The 24,934-nt window shown below is 40.0% G+C and overlaps 2 protein-coding genes across 2 annotated transcripts in view; one reads left to right on the forward strand and one right to left on the reverse strand.

Annotated features, from left to right (window-relative positions):
* The window catches only part of wdr19 (WD repeat domain 19), a 17,515-nt gene extending 8,103 nt beyond the window's left edge, over positions 1-9,412 (forward strand). Inside the window, exons 20-37 of the mRNA XM_067578206.1 lie at positions 5-94; positions 283-392; positions 893-950; positions 1,443-1,589; positions 1,769-1,851; positions 1,939-2,022; positions 2,107-2,253; positions 3,350-3,474; positions 3,631-3,740; positions 3,886-3,954; positions 4,039-4,116; positions 5,415-5,511; positions 5,607-5,731; positions 6,909-6,990; positions 7,080-7,230; positions 7,448-7,571; positions 7,688-7,764; positions 9,038-9,412. Coding sequence (XP_067434307.1) covers positions 5-94; positions 283-392; positions 893-950; positions 1,443-1,589; positions 1,769-1,851; positions 1,939-2,022; positions 2,107-2,253; positions 3,350-3,474; positions 3,631-3,740; positions 3,886-3,954; positions 4,039-4,116; positions 5,415-5,511; positions 5,607-5,731; positions 6,909-6,990; positions 7,080-7,230; positions 7,448-7,571; positions 7,688-7,764; positions 9,038-9,152 — 1,872 coding nt within the window. The 3' untranslated portion in view covers positions 9,153-9,412. The remainder of the gene's footprint in view (positions 1-4; positions 95-282; positions 393-892; positions 951-1,442; positions 1,590-1,768; positions 1,852-1,938; positions 2,023-2,106; positions 2,254-3,349; positions 3,475-3,630; positions 3,741-3,885; positions 3,955-4,038; positions 4,117-5,414; positions 5,512-5,606; positions 5,732-6,908; positions 6,991-7,079; positions 7,231-7,447; positions 7,572-7,687; positions 7,765-9,037) is intronic.
* Positions 9,413-10,315: 903 nt separating this feature from the next.
* On the reverse strand, positions 10,316-23,104 carry rfc1 (replication factor C (activator 1) 1). The gene is made up of 23 exons (XM_067584611.1): positions 22,972-23,104; positions 22,393-22,536; positions 21,094-21,169; positions 20,288-20,404; positions 19,614-19,921; positions 19,335-19,406; positions 18,517-18,594; positions 18,063-18,431; positions 17,843-17,956; positions 17,556-17,735; positions 16,635-16,739; positions 16,032-16,458; positions 15,744-15,859; positions 15,451-15,565; positions 14,575-14,663; positions 14,263-14,400; positions 13,725-13,820; positions 13,381-13,634; positions 13,049-13,166; positions 11,709-11,854; positions 11,401-11,614; positions 11,013-11,207; positions 10,316-10,898 (listed from the first exon to the last, which is right to left on the reverse strand). The coding sequence occupies exons 1-23, from the start codon at positions 22,972-22,974 to the stop codon at positions 10,806-10,808; spliced, it is 3,567 nt and encodes a 1,188-aa protein (XP_067440712.1). The 5' UTR covers positions 22,975-23,104; the 3' UTR covers positions 10,316-10,805.
* Between the last annotated feature and the right edge of the window lie 1,830 nt (positions 23,105-24,934).

Genomic DNA, 24,934 nt, shown 5'->3' on the forward strand with positions numbered 1-24,934 from the left:
TTTACTAGCCGGCCATTTGGCCATGTTTCTGGGTGAATACAACCTGGCTCAGGACCACTATCTGTCCTCAAGCTGCCCCATCGCTGCCCTGGAGGTAAAAAAAAAAAAAGCACACAAAACCTGAGAGTAAACAGTGTGTGTGACTTACTTGGGTATCAGAAGGAAAATGAGTTATATAATTCTTTATGTATGATATTATCATTAAGTGGAATTCTGAACGTCAAGCTTGAATTCAAACCAGTGCCTCTAGCACTCACTTTGTGTGTTTGTGTATTTGTGTAGATGAGGAGAGATCTCTTGCACTGGGACAGCGCTCTTATGTTAGCCAAGAGGTTAGCAGAAGACCAGATTCCCTTTATATCCAAAGAATATGCTGTCCATCTGGAGTTTATGTAAGTACACACACACACACACACACACACACACACACACAAACACACATACAGTCACCAAGCACTTTATTAGGAACACCTGTGCACTCTAATGCAATCTAATAAAACAGCTCTGCTGTAAAATCTACTTTTATGAAGCTAATAAATTTTCAGTTTTTGTTGGCATTGTCAGAAAAGTGATGATTCTACTTTATGTTTATTATTAAGGTTGTGGTGAGTGGTGGTGTCCATCCCATTAACATACATTAGGGGAGCAAAATATTGACACTTTTCAATATAATGCACTCCAGTACACCACTACCAACATAATGTAGAATTATCACCTTTCTGATGATGTCAACAAAAATCAAAAATGTATAAACTTCGTAAAAGTAGAATTTATGGCTGAGCTGTTGTATTGAATTGCATTAGACTGCACAGGTGTACCTAATAAAGTGCTTGGGGAGTGTACAGTAGACCTGATCCATCTACACTGTATCTGAACTTTTCTCTCTTTGCAGTGGAGACTATGTGAACGCTCTGGCACACTATGAGAAAGGCATGACCCACGATAATAAAGTAAGTGCAATATATTTATACTCATCTTTCAGTAGCGAATTCCTTTTCACTGGACGATTTAATTTTCTGCTATGCCTATCACACCACAGTGTTTTATGTTCCTAAGGTTATTTTTATTTCATATAAAATAATTGAATAATTCCAGGTAGGTGATTGCTTGCCAGCATCCAAAAAAATCATGTATTTGTGCTGATGTTGTAGTTTTCATAAACATTAGGATACCCAGCCGCTGTAGGATTATTTTAATTCTTTTTTTGGATGAAAATCTGTTTCATCTACTATTTTATTGAATAAATAACATCATGTCCAGTCACATGTGTAATGTGGAGAGGCAGCAGTTACAATCTTCTAGTACAAGACGATTTGTGGTTTATTACAAGCAAACCTCTTCAAGTCTTAATGAAGGTGATAATAATGAAATCCAGTTATCGTAATTGTGCTTATTTCAAAGTTCTGTCTTTCTATTGCTCTCACTTTCCTATTGCTGTGCAGTTCCAGGAGCATGATGAGGCATGTCAGGCAGGTGTAGCCAGGATGTCCATTCGGATGGGCGACATTAGGAGAGGAGCCGCCCAGGCTACTCAGCACCCAAGCAGAATCCTCAAGAAGGAATGTGGAGCCATACTGGAGAGCATGAAGGTAGGAAGCAGCCTTATTTTATGATAGATTACAGTCAGAAATTAAGGTGTTTGTGTGTTTTATAAGTAGCATTGTGAGTATCTGAGCATCAACTAAATCTTTGTGAGTGTTTGAGATTAAGCCTCTTTTATGCCTTTTTGTTCATATCTTCCTCTGTGTTTTTCTTGTCTTTCTTACAGCAATTCTCTGAAGCTGCTCAGCTCTATGAAAAAGGCCAGTACTATGACAAGGCTGCATCAGTCTACATTCGGTGCAAGAACTGGTGAGACGAGTATCAACACACATCAACACTCACGCCTGCAAGTGTATCTCCTCCTTACGTAATTCCACTTTCTGACTTCCCACTCAGGGCGAAGGTGGGAGAGTTGCTCCCACACGTCTCCTCTCCCAAGATCCACCTGCAGTACGCCAAAGCCAAGGAGGCGGACGGCAAGTAAGTTCTCCGTCTGTCTCTACTGAAGACAATCAAAGTGTTAATAAAGAAGCTGATTCGATGTGTGCATTTAATGTGCACCAGGTATAAGGATGCAGCACGGGCCTATGAGAGCGCTAAAGACTGGGACAACGTGATCCGTGTCCTGCTGGACCACCTCAACAACCCAGAGGACGCTGTCCGCATCGTCAGGGAGACGCAGAGCATCGACGGAGCAAAGATGGTTGCCAGGTAGGACAAACGAGAGCACAGGTGTACGTACACACACACACACACACACACACACACACACACACACACACACACACACACACACACACAACTACAAATCCTAAACCGTAACTCTCTTAGCTACATTTTCTTAACCTAAACCTAAACTAAATCCTACTTCCAACTTTGACACTAAATTGAAGCCTAAAGTTAAGCTCTTTAGAAACAATAAGGGTTCGTTTATAGTTATTTTAATCTCTGTTTTTATTTCATTTCTATGTCTACATATAAGGTGTTTATACACACTAGATCTGGTCTAATTAAAGGGGATGAGATGTTTCACGCACTCTATTTAACCATTCAGTATTGACATTCGTCATATATCACCTTACGTATACTGGCAACAGCATGATAGCCTTTATAGTTTCTGTTTTATGTTGTACAGCCATGTCCAACATGGTTTGGTTAAGGAGGTTCTGAAAACAATAACACAGAAATTACAAAGTAATTATGTCCAATTTCTACCATTTCTTCAACATATTACACCATAATTATCACTTTTAGAACTCACTACTGTCATATGTTGACTTCATCAGATTGAATTCCACATACTGGATGTTGCACAATAATGTTGAGTCATTCAGAAGTTCAGGTGAAGCTTAATTGAGGTTTCAGCTGTCCTGAGATATTCACATAAAGTTGAATCTAGGGGGCGCTACGCTGTCTGAGCGACAGGGATTTGTGTGTGCTCTGTGTTTTAATGTGATTTGCGTCCTCTTTTAACATTTTTGTGCCCTTTTTAGAGATATTTTTACTGCTTCTACTTTGTTTTTGTTATATTTGTCCACTTCTGTCTTTGTCTGAGCCATGTCAGAGAGACAAAGTTTCTTGAATCTTGATTCTTTCAAAGATAGTCTTTTTACTATTTGTTTTCCCCCACTGCGTTTCCTTACTGAGATGTAGTAGTTTCATGCAAGAGGTGAAAATATTAACTTATCCTTTCATTTTCTGGCGCTCAACTAGTAGATCAATCAGAAAATTGTTACTATTAATTCTTTTTTCTCGGCTGCTTTTTGCATTCATGTTAAAGACCTTTTTTATATGTGTGTGTTTGCAGGTTCTTCCTGCGATTGAACGACCACGGCTCAGCCATCCACTTCCTGGTGCTGTCTCAGTGCAACGACGAGGCCTTCCAGCTGGCACAGCAGCACGGACAGATGGAAGTGTACGCAGACATCATTGGTCAGTCTGTGTGAATGGGGCATCTAAACCTTTCACAGTTTGACGCAAATATTCTGACATTATCTCCTGTTGTGCTATTTGCTAATGATTCAAAACTGTTTCCGTGGAGCCAGTGAGGCAAATCTATAAGTTGAATATTAATTGTTTGTTCGTCAGGCTCTGAGGCAACGCAGGAGGACTATCAGAGCATTGCTCTCTACTTTGAGGCGGAGAAGAAACACCTTCAGGCTGGCAGGTTCTTCCAGAAGTGTGGGCAGTACAGCAGAGTAAGAGCTCTCAGCCATTAATTCATTACTCAATCACTCATTTTACACTAAAGTGTGTGTGTGTGTGTGTGTGCGTGTGTGTGTGCAGTATCTCATCCACTGATTCGGCCAAGTTGTCTGTTTTTTCTCTCTTGCTGTCTTTCAGGCCCTGAAGCACTTCCTGAAGTGTCCCAACACTGATGACAACCTGGCTGTTGAAATGGCTATTGAGACGGTGAGAACTCTGAGTGCCCCGGTGATTGTACAAAATGAATTGATCACTCAGTTGAGCGCTCGTGTGTGTGTGTGTGTATTTCAGGTAGGCCAGGCCAAGGACAACTCTCTGACCAATCAGCTGATAGATTACCTGATGGGGGAGAGTGACGGTATGCCCAAGGTAATTGATACACTGGAACACTGTAGTCGTCTCTCTTACCTTTGACTCGATGGCTGTGACTCTCCCAGTTACATGACTCTGTTGGGATGTTTCCAATGTTAAACTCTTTGTTTGATACGTTCATTTATTGATGTATTCATGACTCATTCTCCCTCTCGCTGTCTCTCCTTCTCCTTGTCTGGTGCTTGTGTAGTGTCTCTCAGTGAGTAGCCTTTTCCAGCGCGTTTGTGGGTTTATGTATTTATCTGCACACACACAGACGCTGTAGTTGTTTGATTGTCTTTGCTCTGTTTTTAAATTGTATAGCTTCTTACATTCATGTGGGGAGTTGAAAATGTGGGATTGACTGCTACTATAGTAGCTATTGAAAAATAGCTACTGTAGTAGCAATTTGGTATTGTGGCAGTTTTTCTGTGTGAAAGGTAAGTGGCCTATTAGCATCAGTATGGAGACTTGTGTGTCTGTGTGTCATAGGTTAAATACATCCTTGCAAGTATTTCCAAGATATCTTGATGTCTTGATGCAGAATGTGTTGAGTGCTGCTGTTGTTTAGCAGTAGGGCATGAAACCTTAATTTTCCTCCAGCTGGCTCTTTTACAGTCTGTTATATTTCTTAGCATTTATCTAGAGTCCAAAGAGAAAGATCGAAGACCAGATTTACTCATTTTGAACCATGTTTCTGAGGTATTCTCTTCCTAAAGATGTGTGTTATTGACCAAACACCATCCTAGAAGTACACCTCTCTCTCTAAATACATATTTAAGGAATGGTCAGGCAAATGAGAGGAAAAATGTGGTTGATTGTGCATGTGCTGGATTTAGAAAGTATGTTTTATGTGTCAGTTTACATGGAAAATTCTCAGCCCCCAAAGGTGCAAATTTGCACAGATAGGCCAATAATAAGGAAAGGTTGTGATGGGGATCGTATCTTGTCAATTTCCGTAGAAGTTTGTGTAATGTTTCTTTACAAACTTCTCTGAAAATAAATCTAAATAATTCTTAAAATTAAAAGTTAAAATGCGACTTTAAGAGCATGTCTACTCCCGCGTCACTGCTTTTGATTTCCTTTAAGTTTGCTAATCTCAGATGCTGAACTGCAGCTTTTAACTCCTCATTTTTTGAAAGGAATAGCCTATATTTATCAGGCAGCCCGAGTCCCTGATGTGTCGTAAATGTTGCCTTAAATCAGACATTAATTGATATGCACATTCATGTATGTAAATCTGGCCCTGTGTGACAGTGAGAGTGGCTTTTGTCTGACATGTCGATGGTTAGCTGACCTCTCTCTCCTCCTCCCAGGATGCCAAGTACCTGTTCCGTCTGTACATGGCGCTGCAGCAGTACAGGGAGGCCGCTCGCACCGCCATCATCATCGCCAGAGAAGAGCAGTGTGCAGGTACGAACATTAACCAAGCTGTTTATACATGTGATACAAACTCAGTCATATGTTTTCTTGCTTCTGAATTTCTTTTGTGTGTGTTACTCTCTCAGGTAACTACCGTAATGCCCATGATTTGCTGTTCAGCATGTACACGGAACTGCAGGCCCAGAAGATAAAGATCCCGGCTGAGATGGCCACCAATCTGATGATCCTCCACTCCTACCTGCTGGTCAAGGTCAGCACATGCTGTGATACACCTGCTGTGTCTTAGCTCAGGTTATTTACTGTAATCACATTGATAAGGGAATTATATCTTTGAACTCCTACCAACAAAAGATCACTGCATTCATCAAAGAAACAAACAATTCTGATCAATCATCTCAATGATGAGGTCTTCCTTTAGAAACCTTGTGTATCTGAGAACATCTTGTCTAATTGTATTGATCCGTAATGTTAAAAGAGAGCATTCAACTCCTGTCTGACTCGTGATGGACAGCTAAAAAAACAAACAAAATCAATGCAGCAGAACCAAACATATCTTTTTTTTTTATCCCATGCACTCTTCCTTCTTGTCAAAATCTGGTGCCTACATTATCCACAATGCAACTGTGACTGCAGACAGTTCAGTCAGAGATTTGGTTGTGTAAGTAGCAGCTAACATAGCCTTGAACCTGTAGCCTCAAACAGAGATGAGGAGCGGTAACCTCACTGTTTTCTACCTGCACACTCTAAGATTTTTCTCATTTTCAAACTTGTAGTCTTCAGCCCTAAATGACACAAGTGACATCACTTTAGGCAGTTTATCAGATTTCACACAGCTCCACGAAAGACTTAAGAAAAATTTTTTTTTTTTTTTTTTACATATACAGTGGTAATACCCAAGACCTGTAAACATACTTTGATGTGTAAAATAAGTGATTAGTCACAGTGATGCTGCTGGGACAAAGTCAAATACATCTGAGCGTACCTCTTACCTAATAATCACATCTGGGGCTCAAATATTTATTTTATTTTTCAAAATCCTGCAATTACTCCTTATTTGTTTTGAATTCCACAGATGGTTGTACTTGTTAGAGTCTTGTCCTTTTTTTGTAATTATGACATTTGTAGAATTCTTGAGTTGTCTTTAACTATTAATTTTCTTATAAATATGAGACGAAGATCTCATAATAAAAATTGTTTTCTCTTAATTTTGAGACACTGTCAACCTTATTAGATTTAAAAATCATTATGACAAAATTTGTGTTTCATAAACCAAGTTAAATTATGTGTATGACAAAAACAAAAAATCTTGAAATACTGACTGGAAATCTTCAAAAATTGTCAACATCTGTTGTAAGAGAATGACAGAAATGTGAGTTTAAATGTCAAATGCTGAAGTTTCTTTATCTCAACATTACATTTTGATGAAGATCCACGTGAAGAGAGGAGACCACCTCAAAGGAGCGCGCATGCTCATCCGTGTCAGCAACAATATCAGCAAGTTTCCTGCACGTGAGTCAACAAAGGGAATTGACCTTTTTTTCCAACACTAATCTAATTACTTAGTTACTGGATTTAAAATATTACGTGTTTGTGTGCAGATGTTGTGCCCATCCTGACATCTGCAGTCATCGAATGTCACCGGGCCGGGCTGAAGAACTCGGCCTTCAGCTTCGCCGCCATGCTGATGAGACCAGAGTACCGAAACGAGATCGACTCAAAGTACAGGAAGAAGATCGAGGCTATGGTCCGGTGAGCGACGAGCATGTCCGCACCTTTTTATTTTGTCTCACCTGAACATTTTCCAAACTCTATCTCATTACGTCACTTCTCGCTTTTCACACATATGTATTTCTCATCTCGTCTATCACAATATGGGCCCCATCTTCCTCTTTTTCATCTCCTTCTCTGCCCTCCTCTACCTCACAATCCTTGTCTTTACTTTACTACATATTTATCTGCATCACAGACGACCAGATACATCGGAGCTTGAGGAGGAAACTACTCCATGTCCCTTCTGTGGCTTCCAGCTACCGCAGAACGAACTGCTGTGCATCTCCTGCAAGAACAACCTGCCCTACTGCATCGCCACGGTACTCGCACCAGATGACACTCACTGAATGTAGATATGAAAAACAAAATAGTTTGCCTTACGTTTTGTATTTTCCTCATTTTGTCCTCGGTCTTTGCTCCCTTTTCATTTTCTCAGGGTCGTCATATGCTGAAAGAAGACTGGTCGGTGTGTCCTCATTGTGAATTTCCTGCTCTCTACTCCCAGTTCATTCTGTAAGTGGCACACAAGCAGCTAAAAGCAAACACCAGCTGTAGTTTCAGTTTTCTATCAATAGCAAATTCATATTATTCTAAAAATCATAGAGACACCAGTGTGACTGTTTCTGAACATCCACACCAAAGTATGAAAACCCTGTTGTCATCAAAAAGACAAAAGGTGCTCGTTTAATTTTTACTGAGAGTACACTTTTGATTTTTGACTACCTGCATACTGTCTATTACTACCACTTATACCATGGCTACTGAATATACTCATTCCTTGTAATGTGTCCATTAAAGGACCAGTGTGTAAGATTTATGTTTTCATTAGTGTATCATCACCTGAAAGTAAGAATTGTTGTGTTTTTGTTACATTAGAATGAGCCCTTTATATCTACATAGACAGCGGGTCCTCTTCCAAGTAGCCCACCAAACCAAACACTAGAGAGGGCTTTTTGCGTTTTTTTTACAAGTTTTGCACCCACTGTAGGTTCTCCTACATCTTGGAAGGGAAGGGGAAGGGGTATTTAGTTGATTACAATCTGCAACCTCACCACTAGGTGTCACTAAATCCTACAAACTGGTCCTTTAAAATCATGTAACATAACTCTTGTCAACAGTATAATCACAGGTTTAAATCCATGTTTAATGTATAAAGCAACAGTTCATGCTAAAGTTGCTACTTACAACTGTTTGGTGAAACAGCTCCAACATGAGTTAAACTGTGCAAACAAAACTTTTTGCCTCCACTTCGTCCCTTATTGTTGTATATCAGGACCCTTCACTTAATGTGCCAGCGTTTTTTGGTTCCACACACACCCTATTATAATAAATACACTATGTTTAAAACTATAAAATATAGAGGTTTAGGCACTTAATAAAGAAAGTGTTTTTCTCCCCACAAAACACTTTTGACATTGTTTCAATTTTAAAAAAAAATCTGTTAGTATAAACAAAGACATACTTGATGTTTTTTTCCTCAGAAGCAGCCACTAATTTGCTCCTGCTAATGGCATGTTTTCTTTTCCAATTTAAAGCAATAGTTGGAAATCTATGAAATACACTTACCAGTATTTTCGCTTTCTTGCTGAGCATTAGATGAGAAGATCAATACTTACCAGGCAGTTACTGCACCCAGGCAGGGAACAGTCCTAGCTAATCGCCTCCTGGCTCTAACTTCATATTTAGTATATAAACACGAAAGTTTCTCAGCAAGAACAAAAATAATCGTGTTACCCAGAAAGTCACTTCTCTCATTCCCAAATGTACACTGAACTGTTTGTTGCAGGCTGTTGGAGACGGAGACTGTGTGTCCCATGTGCTCTGAGACTCTGAGCGTCAAACAGGTGAAGAAGATCTCTGATTGCTCCACATACCTGCAGACTGATGAACTGGATCAATGAGGAAAAATAAAATCACATGTATGTAAATGGTTCATGTCAGTCTAATGACAGATTTTCTATTTGTTTAAATAAAATATTTTACATTTTTGATGGAATATATGCAGCTTTTAGTTTTGTATTATGTGGAGTAACAGAACTACAATGATTTAAAGGACCTTTGATATGCCAACAACCAAAAGACAATTCATTCAAATAAAATGCTTTGTATATATGGCTGAAATTGTATATTTTGGCATCTAATAAAACTCCTTTGTCACTTGTTCCTTGTCTCTTTTTACAATATTCACATATTTGGAAATATTTTGATTATCAGCAGCTAACTGGTCATTCTGCTCATTTATGGTTTCCTTGTTTTTACTCGAATATAACCAACTCATACTTGTTCAAAGTTCTTCTGACTTTCTCAGCATCTGTATTCAGCAGGCTGACGTACCTTAACTTCAGCAGCTATTTATCAGCCACTCTCACTATTATTTTCATCTGTCAGCTGCATGGCTTTAAGGATAGCATCAGTCGACCCACCACTTTGGTCCAGACTGAAATATCTCAATCTGTTGGATGTATTACCATGAAATTTTCTACAGACATTCATGGTTGCTGTATGATTAATTCTCATAACTTTGCTGACTAACTGCTGACGTTTCCTGTAGCACCATGAGGTAAATATTTCATTTGTCCATTACTTAGGCCTATACTGTACCTATGTACAGTAGCATCGTCATTGTGTGCACGTTAAAGTGCTAATGTTAGCATTTTTTAGTTCAAGGCACCGCTGACCCTCACAGAGCTGCTAGCTAAAACATTTCATCTGTATTTTTTGCGCTTGCTGTCGTGACATGATGGAATTTATATTAACTATTGTATAATTTGAGAGCATTCACATACATTTGTAACACTTATTTGATGATGTAGTCGCATTGTCCACTGAAATGTGACATTTTTATTAATTTGGCATTGTTGTCAACTATGGTTCTTTCTGCTAATCTAACAGATTATTTAGCGATTGACTAGATTTGCATTGTTGGACAGTCAACTCATCTGAGTGTGGTCTATTTTCAGTTGATTGTATCCGATTTAAATCTTAAAAAATAATTTTCTGAAAGTTCAACTTTCTGGAATGTGGCTGTGTTTCTTATTTTAGAAAAGGAAAAGAAAGACACTCATGAGAGGCATATTTCTCTATTCATTTTTACAAAATTGCAATTTACATGAAAAATGGTCATCAGTGCTAACTGTAGAGCATAAGCAGAACTATTACTGTATTGTAAAAAAAAAAGTAACAGTCTTTTACACCAGTCACATTATTTACAGATTTGACACCTGGACCACACAGATGACTGAAGAAATACAACACTCCTGATGTGTTACATGTGTTACTGATGTACAAACATGATAACAGATGCAGATATGCATCATCTGCTCTGTAGAGAATCTCTGATGGAAATGTTACAGGAAGTAAAAAACAGGAAATTTCTCCGCCAGTGTGGTTAGAGTGTTTGGATGAGGGACAGATGAGTTACCTGCAGAGTTAAAGACCACTTTCATTACTTTGTGATGTTCATTAAAGGATCGATGCAAGTGCAGAGAAACATATTACAGTCAGTCGGGGTGGTGGCAGACCAGGACAGTTTGTTTTTCTTCACTGTTCAGGTGTCATTTCTTAGCCTTGCCTTTCCCCTTGCCCTTCCCCTTCCCCTTCCCAGAATCCTCTTTCTTTGACTCCTTGGTGGCTTTGGCCTTCTTCTGCTGCAGGGAGGAGAAAGTCTGATGAGATACAAACAGCTGCTGCCATGAAAAAATGCAAATACACAAAGAAAAAGCTGACTTTGGATGCTGTAATCATATTTTGAATGCTCTTACTTTGATCATGGCGTCGGCTTTGAGGCCGTCGCCCTCGTCCTCAGACTCCTGAGATTCTTTTTCCATGTCCTCCCCTCCCAGCTCCAACTCCCCGCCACCGCTGCCACCACCACGACGGCCCTTCTTCACTGCTTGCAGGGAATACGGCGTCAGGTGAACCTCTTTGTTGTACGCCCGCGTGAAAGCTGCCTTCACCTGGAAGGAGACAAATGGCAAACTGGTATCAGGTTTCCAGGGAAACGCCAAAATCTGAGCCTCTCTGAGAGAAAGAGATTCCGTCAGCCAATCACAACGATCTAAACTAACGGAGCCAACTCCTTATATTTTGCTTTCAACCACTGTTTCTGATCCCGTCACCAACAGGTGAAGTGAACCGTCTCCTGCTGACCTTAGAGTCCAGTTTGGAGTAGGGGTCAGGCTGTCCGCCCCACATGCTAATCTCCATGATGCTCTCCACGTCCTCCTTGACGAGCTGGTAGTCGTCTAGCAGCTGCACAGTTTGACCGGCGCCCTCCGCTCCCTGCTTCTGAAGTGGGGTCAGCAGCGCCTGCCGCAGGTAATACAGGTAATCAAGGTTCACCGCCTGCCTGCTGCTCAACGTCCTGCAGGAGACAAACAAATAAAATACTTATAGTATGATTTTGTGTTAACAAAAATCAAAAACAGCTGGAAAACAGTGGTGCAGGTCTTACTCACTTTAAACCCATGTGCGAGGCCAGATCCTGGACGATGCGGGAATGTTTACTGGTGGAGGAGTATTTGCCAAGCCAGCTGGGAAATGTAGGGAACTGACTCATGTAGCCTCTCATGAGCTCACCTGGTATCACACTGGCATACATGGCCTAGACATAGACACACAGACCAACACAATGATGAATCTCATTGTGTGCAAACACTTGAACTTGTGTATTTGTATGAAAGTGGAACTCGTAATTATGTAAAAACTATCTCATAATTACATAATAACAAATATGAGATCTGGATCTCCTAAGTATGAGTATTATTTTATATATTTACCTTTAATATATTTATATATTTCCTTTATTTCCTGATTTGAGACACTGGGGGATATAAATGTCGCTAAATAATGTGGATGGTATTATTATTATTATCATCATTATTAGTTTGAACCTGCAGTGCAGAACATCCGTTACATTCAAGCCCTTGCCAAATGAGTTCACACAATGCTGATTAAGCCTATCACTGCCAAATAAATCTCTCTGTATTTCACAGTATATGGAGTTTTTAAATCTCATGTCAGGTATGACATTCCCCTCTGACTGTTGGGCTGCAGATCTTCTAGTTTTTCCAAATGTTATCAACCGAATGGATCAAATTCTGATAGTGAAACAAGTCATTTCTCGGGGGTTGTGTGATGCTAAAAACAATTTATCCACCATTTTACAGCCGCAACAATATGGCCAGTGGTGTACTGGCCATCGGGCATACAGTGGACCGTCAAAAAACATGTTTTTGGGCCAGTGGACTCTAAAGATGTATCCGTTTTTACTGGCCTTCTCTGTGTGCCTGTCATTCAGGGAGCGCATGAAAGTGTGCTGCATGCATGTGTCAGACTATCAGTGCTAAGTGTCCCCCTTTACTCTCACTGCCAGAGGGGGGAGACATAAGTCACGCAATCAGGCTTTAATAATAAAGAAGTCCTGGTGACATAATGCCGTGTACATGAGGCTGATATGTTGATGGATGTGAAATAAAGTAGTAGTATCCTGCACGTCGTTGCCGCAGGGTTTATGTGGGCCTATTTGACAGTAAATTTCAAATAAGTAAACGGCAAACTGCACACATCAGATTTACATTAATCAAAGTTACAAAAGGTTAACACAGGCAGTAATTTGAATCAAATGACTGAAAACAAATATTATGTTAACCTGCTCTTAGTAAAACATGGCATAAAGCAGAATAAAGCCTTCAACATGCTGTCTATGGAAAAATCTTGAGGGCTACAAAAAATATGCTTTTAATCCCACCTTAACTTTCTGTGTGTGTGTGTGTGTGTGTGTGTGTGTGTGTGTTACCTGGGTGGGCAGCAGTGACCAGTTCTGCCCGGAGCGGATCCGTCTGTCCACTAGGTCTCCGTCGCAGATGGAATCGGCGGTCTTGCTGAGCAACACCAGGTGGGACTTCAGATCACCACTGACGGAAAGAGAGACAGACCAGCAAACGCAGGAAGATTAAAGGACTAGTTCAACATTTTGGAAAATATGCTAATTCTTGTTCTAGCTGAGAGTTTTATGAGAAGACCGATGTCACTCTCATGTCTGTGCGTTAATGGAGCTGGAGCCAGGAGGCGCTTATCTTAGCTTAGCATAAAGACTGGAAGCAAGTGGAAACTGCTAGCCTCTCTCACCCGGCAGCAGCTGGCCTAACATGCACGTAGTTCTCTTGGACGAAGAGCGGCGCTAGCGAGTAGTCGTGGAAGAAGAGGTCGGACTTGTCGATGAGGCTCATGCGGGAAGTCTCCTCTCCCGAGACAAACACCTTCCTGCAGACGTCAAACGGCCCCAGTTTCATGTCCTTGCGGGCACTGGCCGCATCAGACTTGCACTGGTTGTATGTCATCACCTTGTCTTTGGCCGACCACATGCTCAGGTTGTGGATCACCTGGAGAACAAACAGCCAGCATGGTGAGAAAAAAAACCAAAACATTCCTCATCTCAGTCTGAATTCACTTATATGCTTTGTCTTCTTTACCTGTCGGACATCCTGATTGGAGGCTAGGATTATTTCATTGAGAGCCGGAGGCGGGATCTTGATTCCCTCCTTAAAAGCGATGGACATCATGGCTCCCTGAAGAATGGGGAAAAAAAAGACACAAGTGAGGGAGAAGAAAGATTTATCATGTGGAGGGTTGGTTGGCTGAGAATCAATATTCCCATATTTACATTTAAAAGCTTACCTTTAAATTTAAAAGAAAGTAACAAACGTCTACTGAAGAAAACACTTCAAGAGTGAACTACTTTTTAATAAACACCTGATCTCATCTGTCTCCAGTAATGAGTGTCCTCACAGTTCATTAACATTGTTATCTTTAATACTAAGTTCATTTTCAGCAATTATCCAAACGCCTGCAGCCTGTAATTTGGATGCAGGTATCTAGTTGGATTCTGTCAGCGTTTCTGTGCATCTTGTATCCTCACCTTTTTGGTTTTTTTCGACCCAAATACCAGGATACATGTTATTGCCAGATGTGAAGGAGTGGAACAAGATGTGTGTGTGTGTCTGCAAGTACCTTAATCTGTTCTACTCGCGGCCTCTGGAAGCGCAGATCAAAGCAGTAGTTGGCCAGTGACCTGATCTTCTGGTGGTTACGATCATTACACATACAGATGATGGGAATCTTGGAATTCCTGATCAGGCCGATCATTTCCTACAGGAGGCAAAGGTCAGAGGTCAGTATCAAGAATTTAAAAATAAATGACAGAAAAGGTAATGCCCACTGATTATAAAGGACAAATTGAACATTTCTCCTGTAAAGTCTCGACAGTTTTTTAAATGTGAGAATCTATTCTGTCTAACAGAGAAATGATGTGTGTTCATCTACCTGGATTCCTCCTCGATCCTCATTGCCCGCCATGCCATCAACCTCATCCATGATCAGGACATGTTTACTGCTCACTGTCTGAGATGTACCTACGAAACACACATCGACAGGTACATGAACCATCACATGGAACTTTTCAAAAGAGGAACTTGACCTCTACATGAAAGAAAAAAACTTGAAACATTACAAATTTCATCAAAGTTGGCTGCACAATTACACTTGAACAAACACTGGCATGTTCAATAGTTTTAGCACCTTGTCCATCTGTACTTATGAACACCCCTTTCATAGAAATCACAACACCAAATGTTTCCTGCAGCAAGATGTTTTCTCACACTCTTTTTGTAAACCTCTTCCACCTCAGAAGTATTCTGGGTTTGCTCTGCATGTACTTCAAGTACGGGGAATCGATTCCTACATTGAGCTGTGTTAGTGTTTCTTTTTAGACTACTTATACACCCCTGGAGAAAAAAAACATCACACTGTATCACAGGGACAGTGATGTTGCACAGGAGTCATGTTATGTCATATGTAAGACCTCCTGTAGCTGTATCATAAATAAACAAACACAAACAATGCTGAGTAACAGTCACTGAAATATCTTAGCTCAGATTAATAAAATAAGTTAAAGAGCCGACACATTTTAAATCTGGTGAATTGAACACATAACAATAATAAATAATAACTTAAGTAATAATAAGCTTGTGTGATGTTCAAGTAGCTTTCTGCAGAAGTTGTGTTAGCCAATAATCACCGTACCACTGTATTTCAAAAAGATAGCTTTTCATTTTTGTGTGATATAAAAAGGCTTTTGTAGGTTCAAGGGTGCAACAGACAGAAACACAGAGAGACTGGACATCAAATAAGAGGGTTCACCTTTGTAGAAGTTCTCAATGCTGGTGTTGTTGAGCGACTCTGCAACGACTTCCTTCAGGCTGTTTTTGCTGCGAGTACAGCTGGCGTTCATCTCCACGTAGCTGAAGCCCAACTCCTACAAGACACAGACACAAAATGCAGAAGAGAGTCGAAAGGATGCTGAGATCAAAGCAAAATGTTCAAGTTCAAGACATAATTTGCCCCATGTCGGAGTAATACACAGAAAAAACAAACAAGTAAGAACAAGTACCAAAGCGTGCCGATAGTCTGCCTGTGTGTGTTTTCAGACTGACCTCACAGACCAGGGCGGCTGTAGTGGTCTTCCCCACCCCTGGAGGTCCAGAGAGCAGAGCAGCTTTGTGGCCTGATCCATCGTCTTTTGCTCCTCCAAACTTACCAAACCTTGCTACTGTACAGCAAGAAACAGCAAAAAGCACATGTACTTTAACACAGATCCAATTTACAGAGATAAAAGTCACTGAAACAAAATGAGCTCTGGGTTCTAGTCTTATTACTTTAGTTTTAATACTCTGAATTATGCTCACACACCTCAAAATATATTCAGATAAATTGTCAGCTACCTGCTGGCTTGGAGGCGTTCCCGCTGTGGTGTTTGTGCCAGTTCTGCAGCCAGCGGAGCAGCTTATTGGCACAGCTCTGGTCCCCCTGCTGGCCGATCACAGTCTTCAGAGAGCGTGGGCGGTACTTGTCTACCCACAGCAGACTGGCGTCCTCCCCGGTCAATGATGGGGATGATGGTTCAGGGGCTGAAGATGAAGAGGTGGAAGAAGAAAGGCCCAGCTCCCTCCGGGCCGTGTGACCTGAGCCTCTTCCAGGTGGGGTGCCACCATGTTTGGTCCTGGCACCGTGCCCTTGTGTGAGGCCGGTCTTTGACGGACTCGGGGTGTGAGGGGACCTAGAGTTACCCTTGGAGGGAGAGATCTTCTGAGCTTTGGGGGTGCTCCTTGAGGTCCGGCTGGGGGGAGTCCTGGTCTTTGAAGCTTTGCTCTAAATGACAGGAGGAAAAGAGAAAACAGCACAAAATGGTTACAACACATAAAAATATATCCCACTCTGACATGAATGATAGAATTTATCATTGATGAAAACCTTTGACATGTTTTATTAAATCTCTTTCTAAACAGCATAATATATTGAGTTCAATAAATACTTTGAGTTCTGACCTCAGCCTCTGCAGCGATCTCATACTTGGACTTCTTTCCTGGTTTGGTTCTGATCAGCTCCAACAGATCATCCTCATTGATGATCTTGGTACCCAAACTCTCCGCCTGAGCAGTGCAAACAAACAACAACACCTTCAACTCTTTGTTGTGTTCCTAAAACCATTCCTGAACAATTTCTGCAGTGTGTCAGGGCGCATTATCCTGCTGAAAGAGGCCACTGCCATCAGGGAATACTGTTGACATGAAGGGCTGTACTTGGTCTGCAACAATATTTAGGTAGGTGATACATGTTAAAGTAACACATAAGTGCCAGGAGCCACAGTTTCTCCTCTTTCACCTGTCAGTAGCTTTCATGTTGTGGCAGATCAGTGTATATTGCTATGTGTGTAATTGTATACATTTTCTATATATTTGCATATTTAATTAGCTATTCTGGAAATTAGATAACTAATGTGTCCAAACTTTTGACTGGTACTGTGCATCTGAAGTTACCAAGATGACTGGTATGTCAAATTGTGTGCAATTCATTGTAGATGTTATCTTATTTATTTATACATTTTGACTTAAGTTTCAAAAACAATCCCATACACATCCATTTTATTTATAACAGCTCCTACTGTATATTCAGTAGAAACTTTTTAATGCTCTATAGTGCACACTGATCAACTGTGAATATACTTGTTATGACTGTTTGTACCATTTATAAGTTATTTAAGTTATATAAGCCTAATGTAGAAGCATTTAGCTCCCATTCACTCCTGCTGCATATATACTGTTACTCAATGCATTAAGGTTCATTAGTTTTCATATGATTATAGTCATCATGACATTCAATCGCAATCACACACATTTTGTTCAGGAAATGCTTCTCTTGGTCTGAATCTTTTAGTCTGATTTGCTGAGGGTGTCAGACTTGGTCACCTTCTCGAGCTTTGATGCTCCGCTGTCTCTGCCCTGCACCAGGTAGGTGGTCTTCTTGCTGACGTTGCCCGTCACTTTGCCTCCGTAGCGCTCGATGAGGGTTTTGGCGTCATCTCTCTCCATTGACTCCAGGACCCCCGTCACCACAAACACACAGCCCTCCAAACAGTTCTCTGCTCCCTGGAAAACACAAACACGCCACAGTATACAGTCAGTGATTAAGAACATGACAAAAGTGGGGCAAATGAATCTTTCCACAACAGTCAGCAGGCTGATGTTGGTGCTACCTCTGGGATTTCCTTGGAGCCCAGGGCTCTTGGTCCCTCTCTGTTGAGGAAGTTCCTGTAAGCTGAAGAGTTGACCTTCTTCTTCTCTGCGTCATTGGGACTCGTGCTTGTGCTCTGCTCAGATTGAGAGAAAGAGAAGAAGACATTAAGTCCATCAGGACTTGGATTTGATGCATTTCAAATGACAGATATGATTATTTGTCCAAACGTGTGGCTTCACCTCTGGTTTCTTGGGAGAAGTTTTAAGTGCTGTGGGTGTGGTTCCTGTCTTGGGTGTGAACTTCTTGTCCGAGCTCACTGAAGCGAGCGGCTCCTTTTTCGGGGAGATTTTAATTTTTGTGGGTGTAATGGGTGTTTTGCTCTTTGCCCCTTCATCTTTCTCATCATCCTTTTTCTTCAACATAGCCAGTTTGGAGCTGGCTTTGACAGGAGTGGGGTTCTTCTTAGGAGACGGACTAATCACATCCTCCGACATCCCGCCCCCTCGGTTGGTCTTTGACGGGCTGCTCATGCTGCCAGCAGCAGAGTCTGTACTGCTCTTTTTCTGAAATGCGGTATGGTCTCGTTTTTCACCGGAGCCTTTACGAGCCTGGATGAGGACACACACAAAATTATATTTAACAAACACTGACATTAAAAAAAAGCATGTGCCCTTATGTTGTTGTTTTCATCACCTTCTTCGCCTGTGGCTCTTCGTCCAGCATGGCCAATGTTCTGGCAAATTCCTCATCTTCATGCACCTGCTTTTCCAGCTGATTGAAGTCAGAGAGAAAACAAAAAACATAAAAACTGAGAAGCAAAGAGCTAAACTATAAATAACATCAGTAATAGAAGGTTTTAACTGAACATTAAACCTTGTCACATTTTCTCTATTGCTCTTGGGATTTTTACATTCAAGCAAACGTTATATCATTATCTGAAAAGGATTAGGAAACAAACTTCTAAAGTCCCGAACTTTTGTTCTATGCTTTTTTTTTTTTTACCATCCGTTAACCTGCAGATTATTTTCTCAAAATGATCATTTTGTCTATAAAAAGGTTGAAAAGTTTATTTATAATTTCTCAGAGCCCAACATGACTTATCCAAATTGCTTGTTTAAAATACACAGAGAAACAGATTTTCATCATATTAGAGCTGCAATGATTAATCAATTAGTTGACAGACTAAAAGTCAACAAACTATATTGATTATCCAATAATCGCTTTGAGTATTTTTTTAAAAGAAAAAATGTCAAAACTTTTTGGTTTCAGATTCTTAAATACAAATATTTTTCGGTAATGACTGATTGAGAAAATGATCAACAGATTAGTTGATAATGAAAATCATCGTTAGTTGCAGACCTAAATCATATGTAAAAAAAACAAAGGAATAAAATGGTCACATTTTAGGACCTTGAACAAGAGCATGTTTTTCATTTTTATTTAACTGATTATTAAAATAATTGCTAAATAATTGATTACTCGACAAGCTGCTGTAAAGGTGATCAGCCTACCTCCATGTCCTCATCCATCTGCAGCTGTCGGGCAATTTGCTCATCACTGAGATCATCTGTGTCCTCAATTGGCTGAAGAAGAGAAGATGAGTTTTTACAAAGTCAATGTGAATTCTTCAAAGGATTCCTGTTTGATAGTGGAGTGAAAGGCTGTAAGGGGTTAAATGGGTGATACTCAGAAAGCTGTGACCTTGATGCTTTTAAAAAAGCAGAACATGAGACAACTAAAAGGGTTTGAGAAGAAGTAATTAAAACAGGAAATTCTCTGTCAGCACTCACCGCCTTCCGTTTGGTGCTGACTACCAGCTTCTTCTCTGAGCGCTGAACAGTTGTGCTGCCGAAGTAGTCGAGCACTGAGGTGGGGGTGCGTTTGGGCTGAGGAGGCGGGGCTGACTTCGGCGTGGCAGGCACAGAGGGAGACTTCACCGCAGTTTTCCCCTGAGTAGAAGAGGGCCTGACAGGTGACTTCACCCCCTCTTTGACACCTCGACAAGCACTCTCTGCACCCGACTTTGTCACTTTGGAGGAGCCATTCTGCTTGGATTTGGAGGCTTTCTTCAAGGACTGAAAGTTGTCACTGTCTGAGTCTACAACCAAAAACAGAGAAAAATCAAAACACACCTTTCCTTTAGAAGCAAAACATCTCATCTTAGAGACAGATCCATCTGGACCCCATTTTCTTAAGCTTTTGAGTCTCCACAATTTCTAAAATGACTTCATGAATGTTTTTGCCAATTTATTTCCATTTTAATTGCTGAAACATCAACATTTATTGGTTTTAATATGCCGATGGACAAGGAATTAATTACAGATTCACTGCAAGAACAGAAAATCTTGAGCACAGGTGTTTTCAAAAAGATATTATTTCCTTTCTTGTTATCGAGGTCATTGTGACAATTATTTAAGACAAGGACTTCATGTCATCTTGCCAAAAGTAGCCAAAGTCACATCACCTGTTTCAGAGACGTACTGCACAGGATCTTTTTTGGGAGGGGGCTCTGCCTTGCTGGTCTTCTGTTTCTCTTTGGGAGATTTCTTTGACTTTGGTGCAGGCTTCTCCTCTTCTGAGTCTGGGCAGACAGAAACACAAAGATGTGTGGTGAGGAAAAGACTCAGTGAGGATGAAGAGCAACAAGCAAAGATGATTATCACAGTTGATCTAAAAGTAGCTCCAGTTTGTGCCTCTATGTGTTCATTATATACATAAATAGATATATTTAAAGTATCATTTTGAAAAATAAAGGCTTAGGAATTATTGAAAAAAACCCAAAGGTTGTCACACAACACAGCTGTTTTTCCAGAATCCTCAAGCTCTTTTAACCATTTGGATGAAAATATTCCTATTACTGCATGATAAAAAACATTTTTAACTTGTTTCCAAAGTTTCCTTATCAAAACAAAAACTTGGTTAAGAAATAATAATTGTCTTGCAGCAGCTGGAGTAATTTTTTATCCTGACAGACATAAAAATCTTTGAGGATTTTGGAAAGCGCTGCCCAAATCTCCAATTTATTCAGCAATTCATGTAGAGAAATAATGAAGTAACAAAATGGTAATTCAACTGATTAGCCCACAATTACCTTTAAAATAAAGGTGACTGTTGTAAAACAACCCTCAAAGTTAACCGGATATTTATTTTTCAGAAAAACAGGTGCTTATCTCTCTGACTAGAAAGTAATGATAACAAAAGAGGCACAAACCACAGCCAATCAAAAAGTAACAGTCACAGCATCATTGTGGAGGTGGATGATATAGTTACCTGATTCTATCACTGCATGCTTCTTCCGTTTTTTCTCACTATCCTTTCGCTTCTCCTCCGTTTTGGAGCTTTTGACCTGCAGCACATAAACCAAAAATAAACCCTGATGAATGAGACAATCAATCATACAAGAAGGACGGAAGAAGAATGATGCTGAAGTTAGCTTCCGATTCTGGGTTAAAGTTACTACAAGATCTTTTAACTGGTTATGAAACAATGTCATAATGCCTCTATGTGACCTACATAAGCAATCAAGACCATCAGGGAGAAGATTGGCTATTTCTATATAGTTATTCTAAATGCCTGCCACCGGGCCGGATTCCCTGTGAAATCAGACAAAATGATTTACAGCACGCAGACCAGAAGAGTCTATGTTTATATTACATGTAGCATTATAGCATGAGGGAGTACAAAGATGAGGGGAGGGCATTTCTCTTCCTTTGATAATGTTAAAAGTAAAGTTAGACTTGTTGTCGGCTTTCTGACTCATTTTAAAAAAGATGACAGAGACAGAGCAAGAGTGTGAGCAAGCTGAGTGCCAGCGAGAGAGAGAGCGCAGCGGTGGTCAAGTGAGCTAGAGAGTGAATGAAGAGAGGGAGTGGCGGTAGTGAAAACAAAGCCATGAATCAGAGAAATAAAACATTGTTATCTTGTTTTTCCATGGAGGTTACCTATAGTAAAAATACAAATACAAATAAACATGCCCACACCTCTGTACAACCCTGCTGGAAGGTGCTGCATTGCCTGATTTGGTGTGACTTGGGTGTATTTTCTTTCACCATCATCATATTACAATTATTAATCTTAGCCACAAATAGATACATTACCTCATTGCTATGCATCCTGTAAACAACTGTGTTTCAAAAAGAGTATTAAAAATAAGTTGCTCTTTCTTTCACTCGCTTCTAAAAGAAATGCACATGCTAGCCAAGATCTTTATGACAGGAGATGGTGATGCTCATGTGAAATGCAGTCTTCATTGCAGGAAAACACAACCGCTTTTGTCCAAAGGGGCCGCTAAAATCGACACAAATGAAAGTTCCTTGCAATAACTTTAAGGGAGAAGCTGAGGGGAAAGTTAAGGGAAACACAAATACTGATATTTAGCGGCTTATTCTCCGTTTTTTCACCACTTACACTTATGAAAAAGTGTTAGACATTGTAGCAAATGCTTAATACTGTTAAAACCCACTTTCAGGATTGTGAAACCTTTATTTTGCTTATGAAAACTGTAAACCCCAGAATCGGAAGCTAACGTTAACATAAGCGTTGTGACAGAAGATGACATTATTTCCTCGCCTTGGTGGTCTCTTTCTTTCTCTTTTTCACCTCCTCGTCTGAAGAAAGAGGATTTTTATTTTTCTTCTCCTCTGTTTTGTTGTTTCCATTTTGTTTCTGCACCGCAGGCTTCACGACTGTCGGTGCAAAGAACCGCCTGATGTCCTGTGTGCACACAGACAACATATACGGTTAGTTTAAGACTGTTTGATGACTACTCACACAGGTTACTATTATCCACATGCTACATGCAAAATCGATGCTTTTCCACTGCAAAGATTTCACTTTTCGGACATACGTTAGATCAGATTATACAGTAAAAAGTGCATCATTTAAAAAAAAAACAGCAGGCAAATGCAAGCTGTAAGACGACAACAGAGCAAAAGATGATCGTAATGTGTTCCTCTTTAACTCTAATTACAAGATTAAGACTAAGTTTATCCTGTTTAGCTTGAGCTAACGCTGCGCAGTTGATTTGCGTTTAAACAGCAGCGAACAGACTTAACAAGACAACAGGACTATTTTCACTTTATTTAACCGCTTTGTTTATGTAGACAGCTAGCTGTCAGAGCGAATACATGTTTTAAATGTGTTACGTACCATTGTAAACACGTTTTCTTGTAGTTTGGGGTCAGGTTAGTTGTCAAAGAAGTAACAGAATCGCGCAAATGCTTGGCGCGAAGCAGGTTTCTGTGTGGTCGCCTGGTGATGACGCACGTCCAGTGTGCGTCGTGCGCGTCACTCGGCGTGCGTTTTGTTTTGTTTCTACAAAAAATACTCAACAATAAAGAAAACAATAATTTCTCAAAAGTAGGTCTATAAAAGTACTCCATTACAATTAAATGTCCTGCATTTACAATTTTATTTAAGTAAAAGTAAGTTTTAATAATAAAGACACTAAAAACATAATGAAACCTTTGAACAATATTTTGTCATAATAATCATTTATATCCAGCACTAATATTATTACTTACTTATAAGAAATGAGAGGGAACTTATTAACATCTTGTACCTAGAGCAGAGGCATTTCTGTAGCCACAACATGGATAAAACAACAACATCAACAAAATAAAACAGTTTGTCACTGCTGTCTATTTCTTGATTTTGTCATATGACCATTAGAAAAACTGATTCATATGGTCATATATGACTCATAGCTTATGTCCTCTGGTCTGTGATCTCTATGGTTAGGCAACTACACTTAAGGTTAAGGTGGAAGAAAGATTGTGGTCATGGTTAAAAGAAACCAACATTGACTGATGTATGTAAACAGCTCTCTTTGGTTTCAAAGTCAGATGATTTGAGGTTTTTCATCATTATAAAAATGTCACTATTTCTACCTTTGCTCTTTAGAAACAATAGACATTATTGGATGGTCAGTTTTTAAATGTTGATGTTGTTATTTTTACATCAAGTACGGGTCTTTGAAGTTCATAACAATTTGGAGAAGAAGAAATAGAAGAAGAAAAGATTATGGCTGAATAAAAAAAGAAGACATGGTGACCATTTGTGATTTTGAGAAAGTCAGTCTCCACAGCAGAAAATGTCTTTGACAGTCTAGTCGGTGCAGCTGGTGACATAACATGTAATATATACAGTATATATCGTCCACTTGCAAAGAGGAAGCTCTCCATGGCATTTGGATGATTAATGGTTTAATGTGAAAATAACATACATTGCCCTGTGGAGTATATAAAACCATATGTAAAAAAGATGACACCTCAAAGAACAGTTTGTTTGAATGCTCCAGCCTTTAATTTTGCTGAATAAAAGTGACACAAACAAACTGATCAAACTGATCAGGAAGGCCGGCTCTGTACTCCGGACTCCTCTGGATACACTGGAGCTTGTTGTGGAGAGAAGGATGCTGCACAAACTGTTAAACATTATTGCAAACCTCTCACATGTCCTTCATGAACTGCTGGTCAAACAGCAGACAGACAATTTTGTTACAGCTGTTCCAGTTGTTGTTGGGACATTTCACTCAAAGCCACATATGTGAACCTAATGTTGGCACTAAAGGAAAAGTCAAGGCCAGGGGATTAGAAATGTCATTGGTATTCATCCTCGGGGGACCTTCAATATCTGCACAAATTTTCATGACAATCTACCAAATAGTAGAAAGAGATGAATCAATGAAAACAAGGCACAGATTTACCTTTTGCACTTTAATGGTCAACCGTTAGTCAGGTTGAATTTATGTTACCAATATTTTTGCCCATATTTGTTCTTATGCTGGCTTCAAGCCATCCTTCTCCTCAGTAGCTTATTATTTCATCGTGAGGTTATATCAATAGCTTTCACAAAGTTGCTGAATGATTGGCATTTTCGGTAAATCAGTGGTCACTTCTTTATCAGATTGCACTCTGAATTTTTTTTTTATAACTCTGTAGATATTTTTTTATAAAACTCCACAAATATCAATGCAATACTGGCAGTGGATTACCTTAAATTACATCATTTTAATACTGCAGAACTTCAGTACCTACTCTGCTGCTTGTATTAAAAGGCAGTAATAGAAGGAAGAAGAGGAAAGCCAGATGGCCAATTAGACCATCAAGTT

Source organism: Thunnus thynnus, chromosome 3 (genome assembly GCF_963924715.1).
Source record: "Thunnus thynnus chromosome 3, fThuThy2.1, whole genome shotgun sequence".
In the NCBI taxonomy this organism is placed as follows: Eukaryota; Metazoa; Chordata; class Actinopteri; order Scombriformes; family Scombridae; genus Thunnus; species Thunnus thynnus.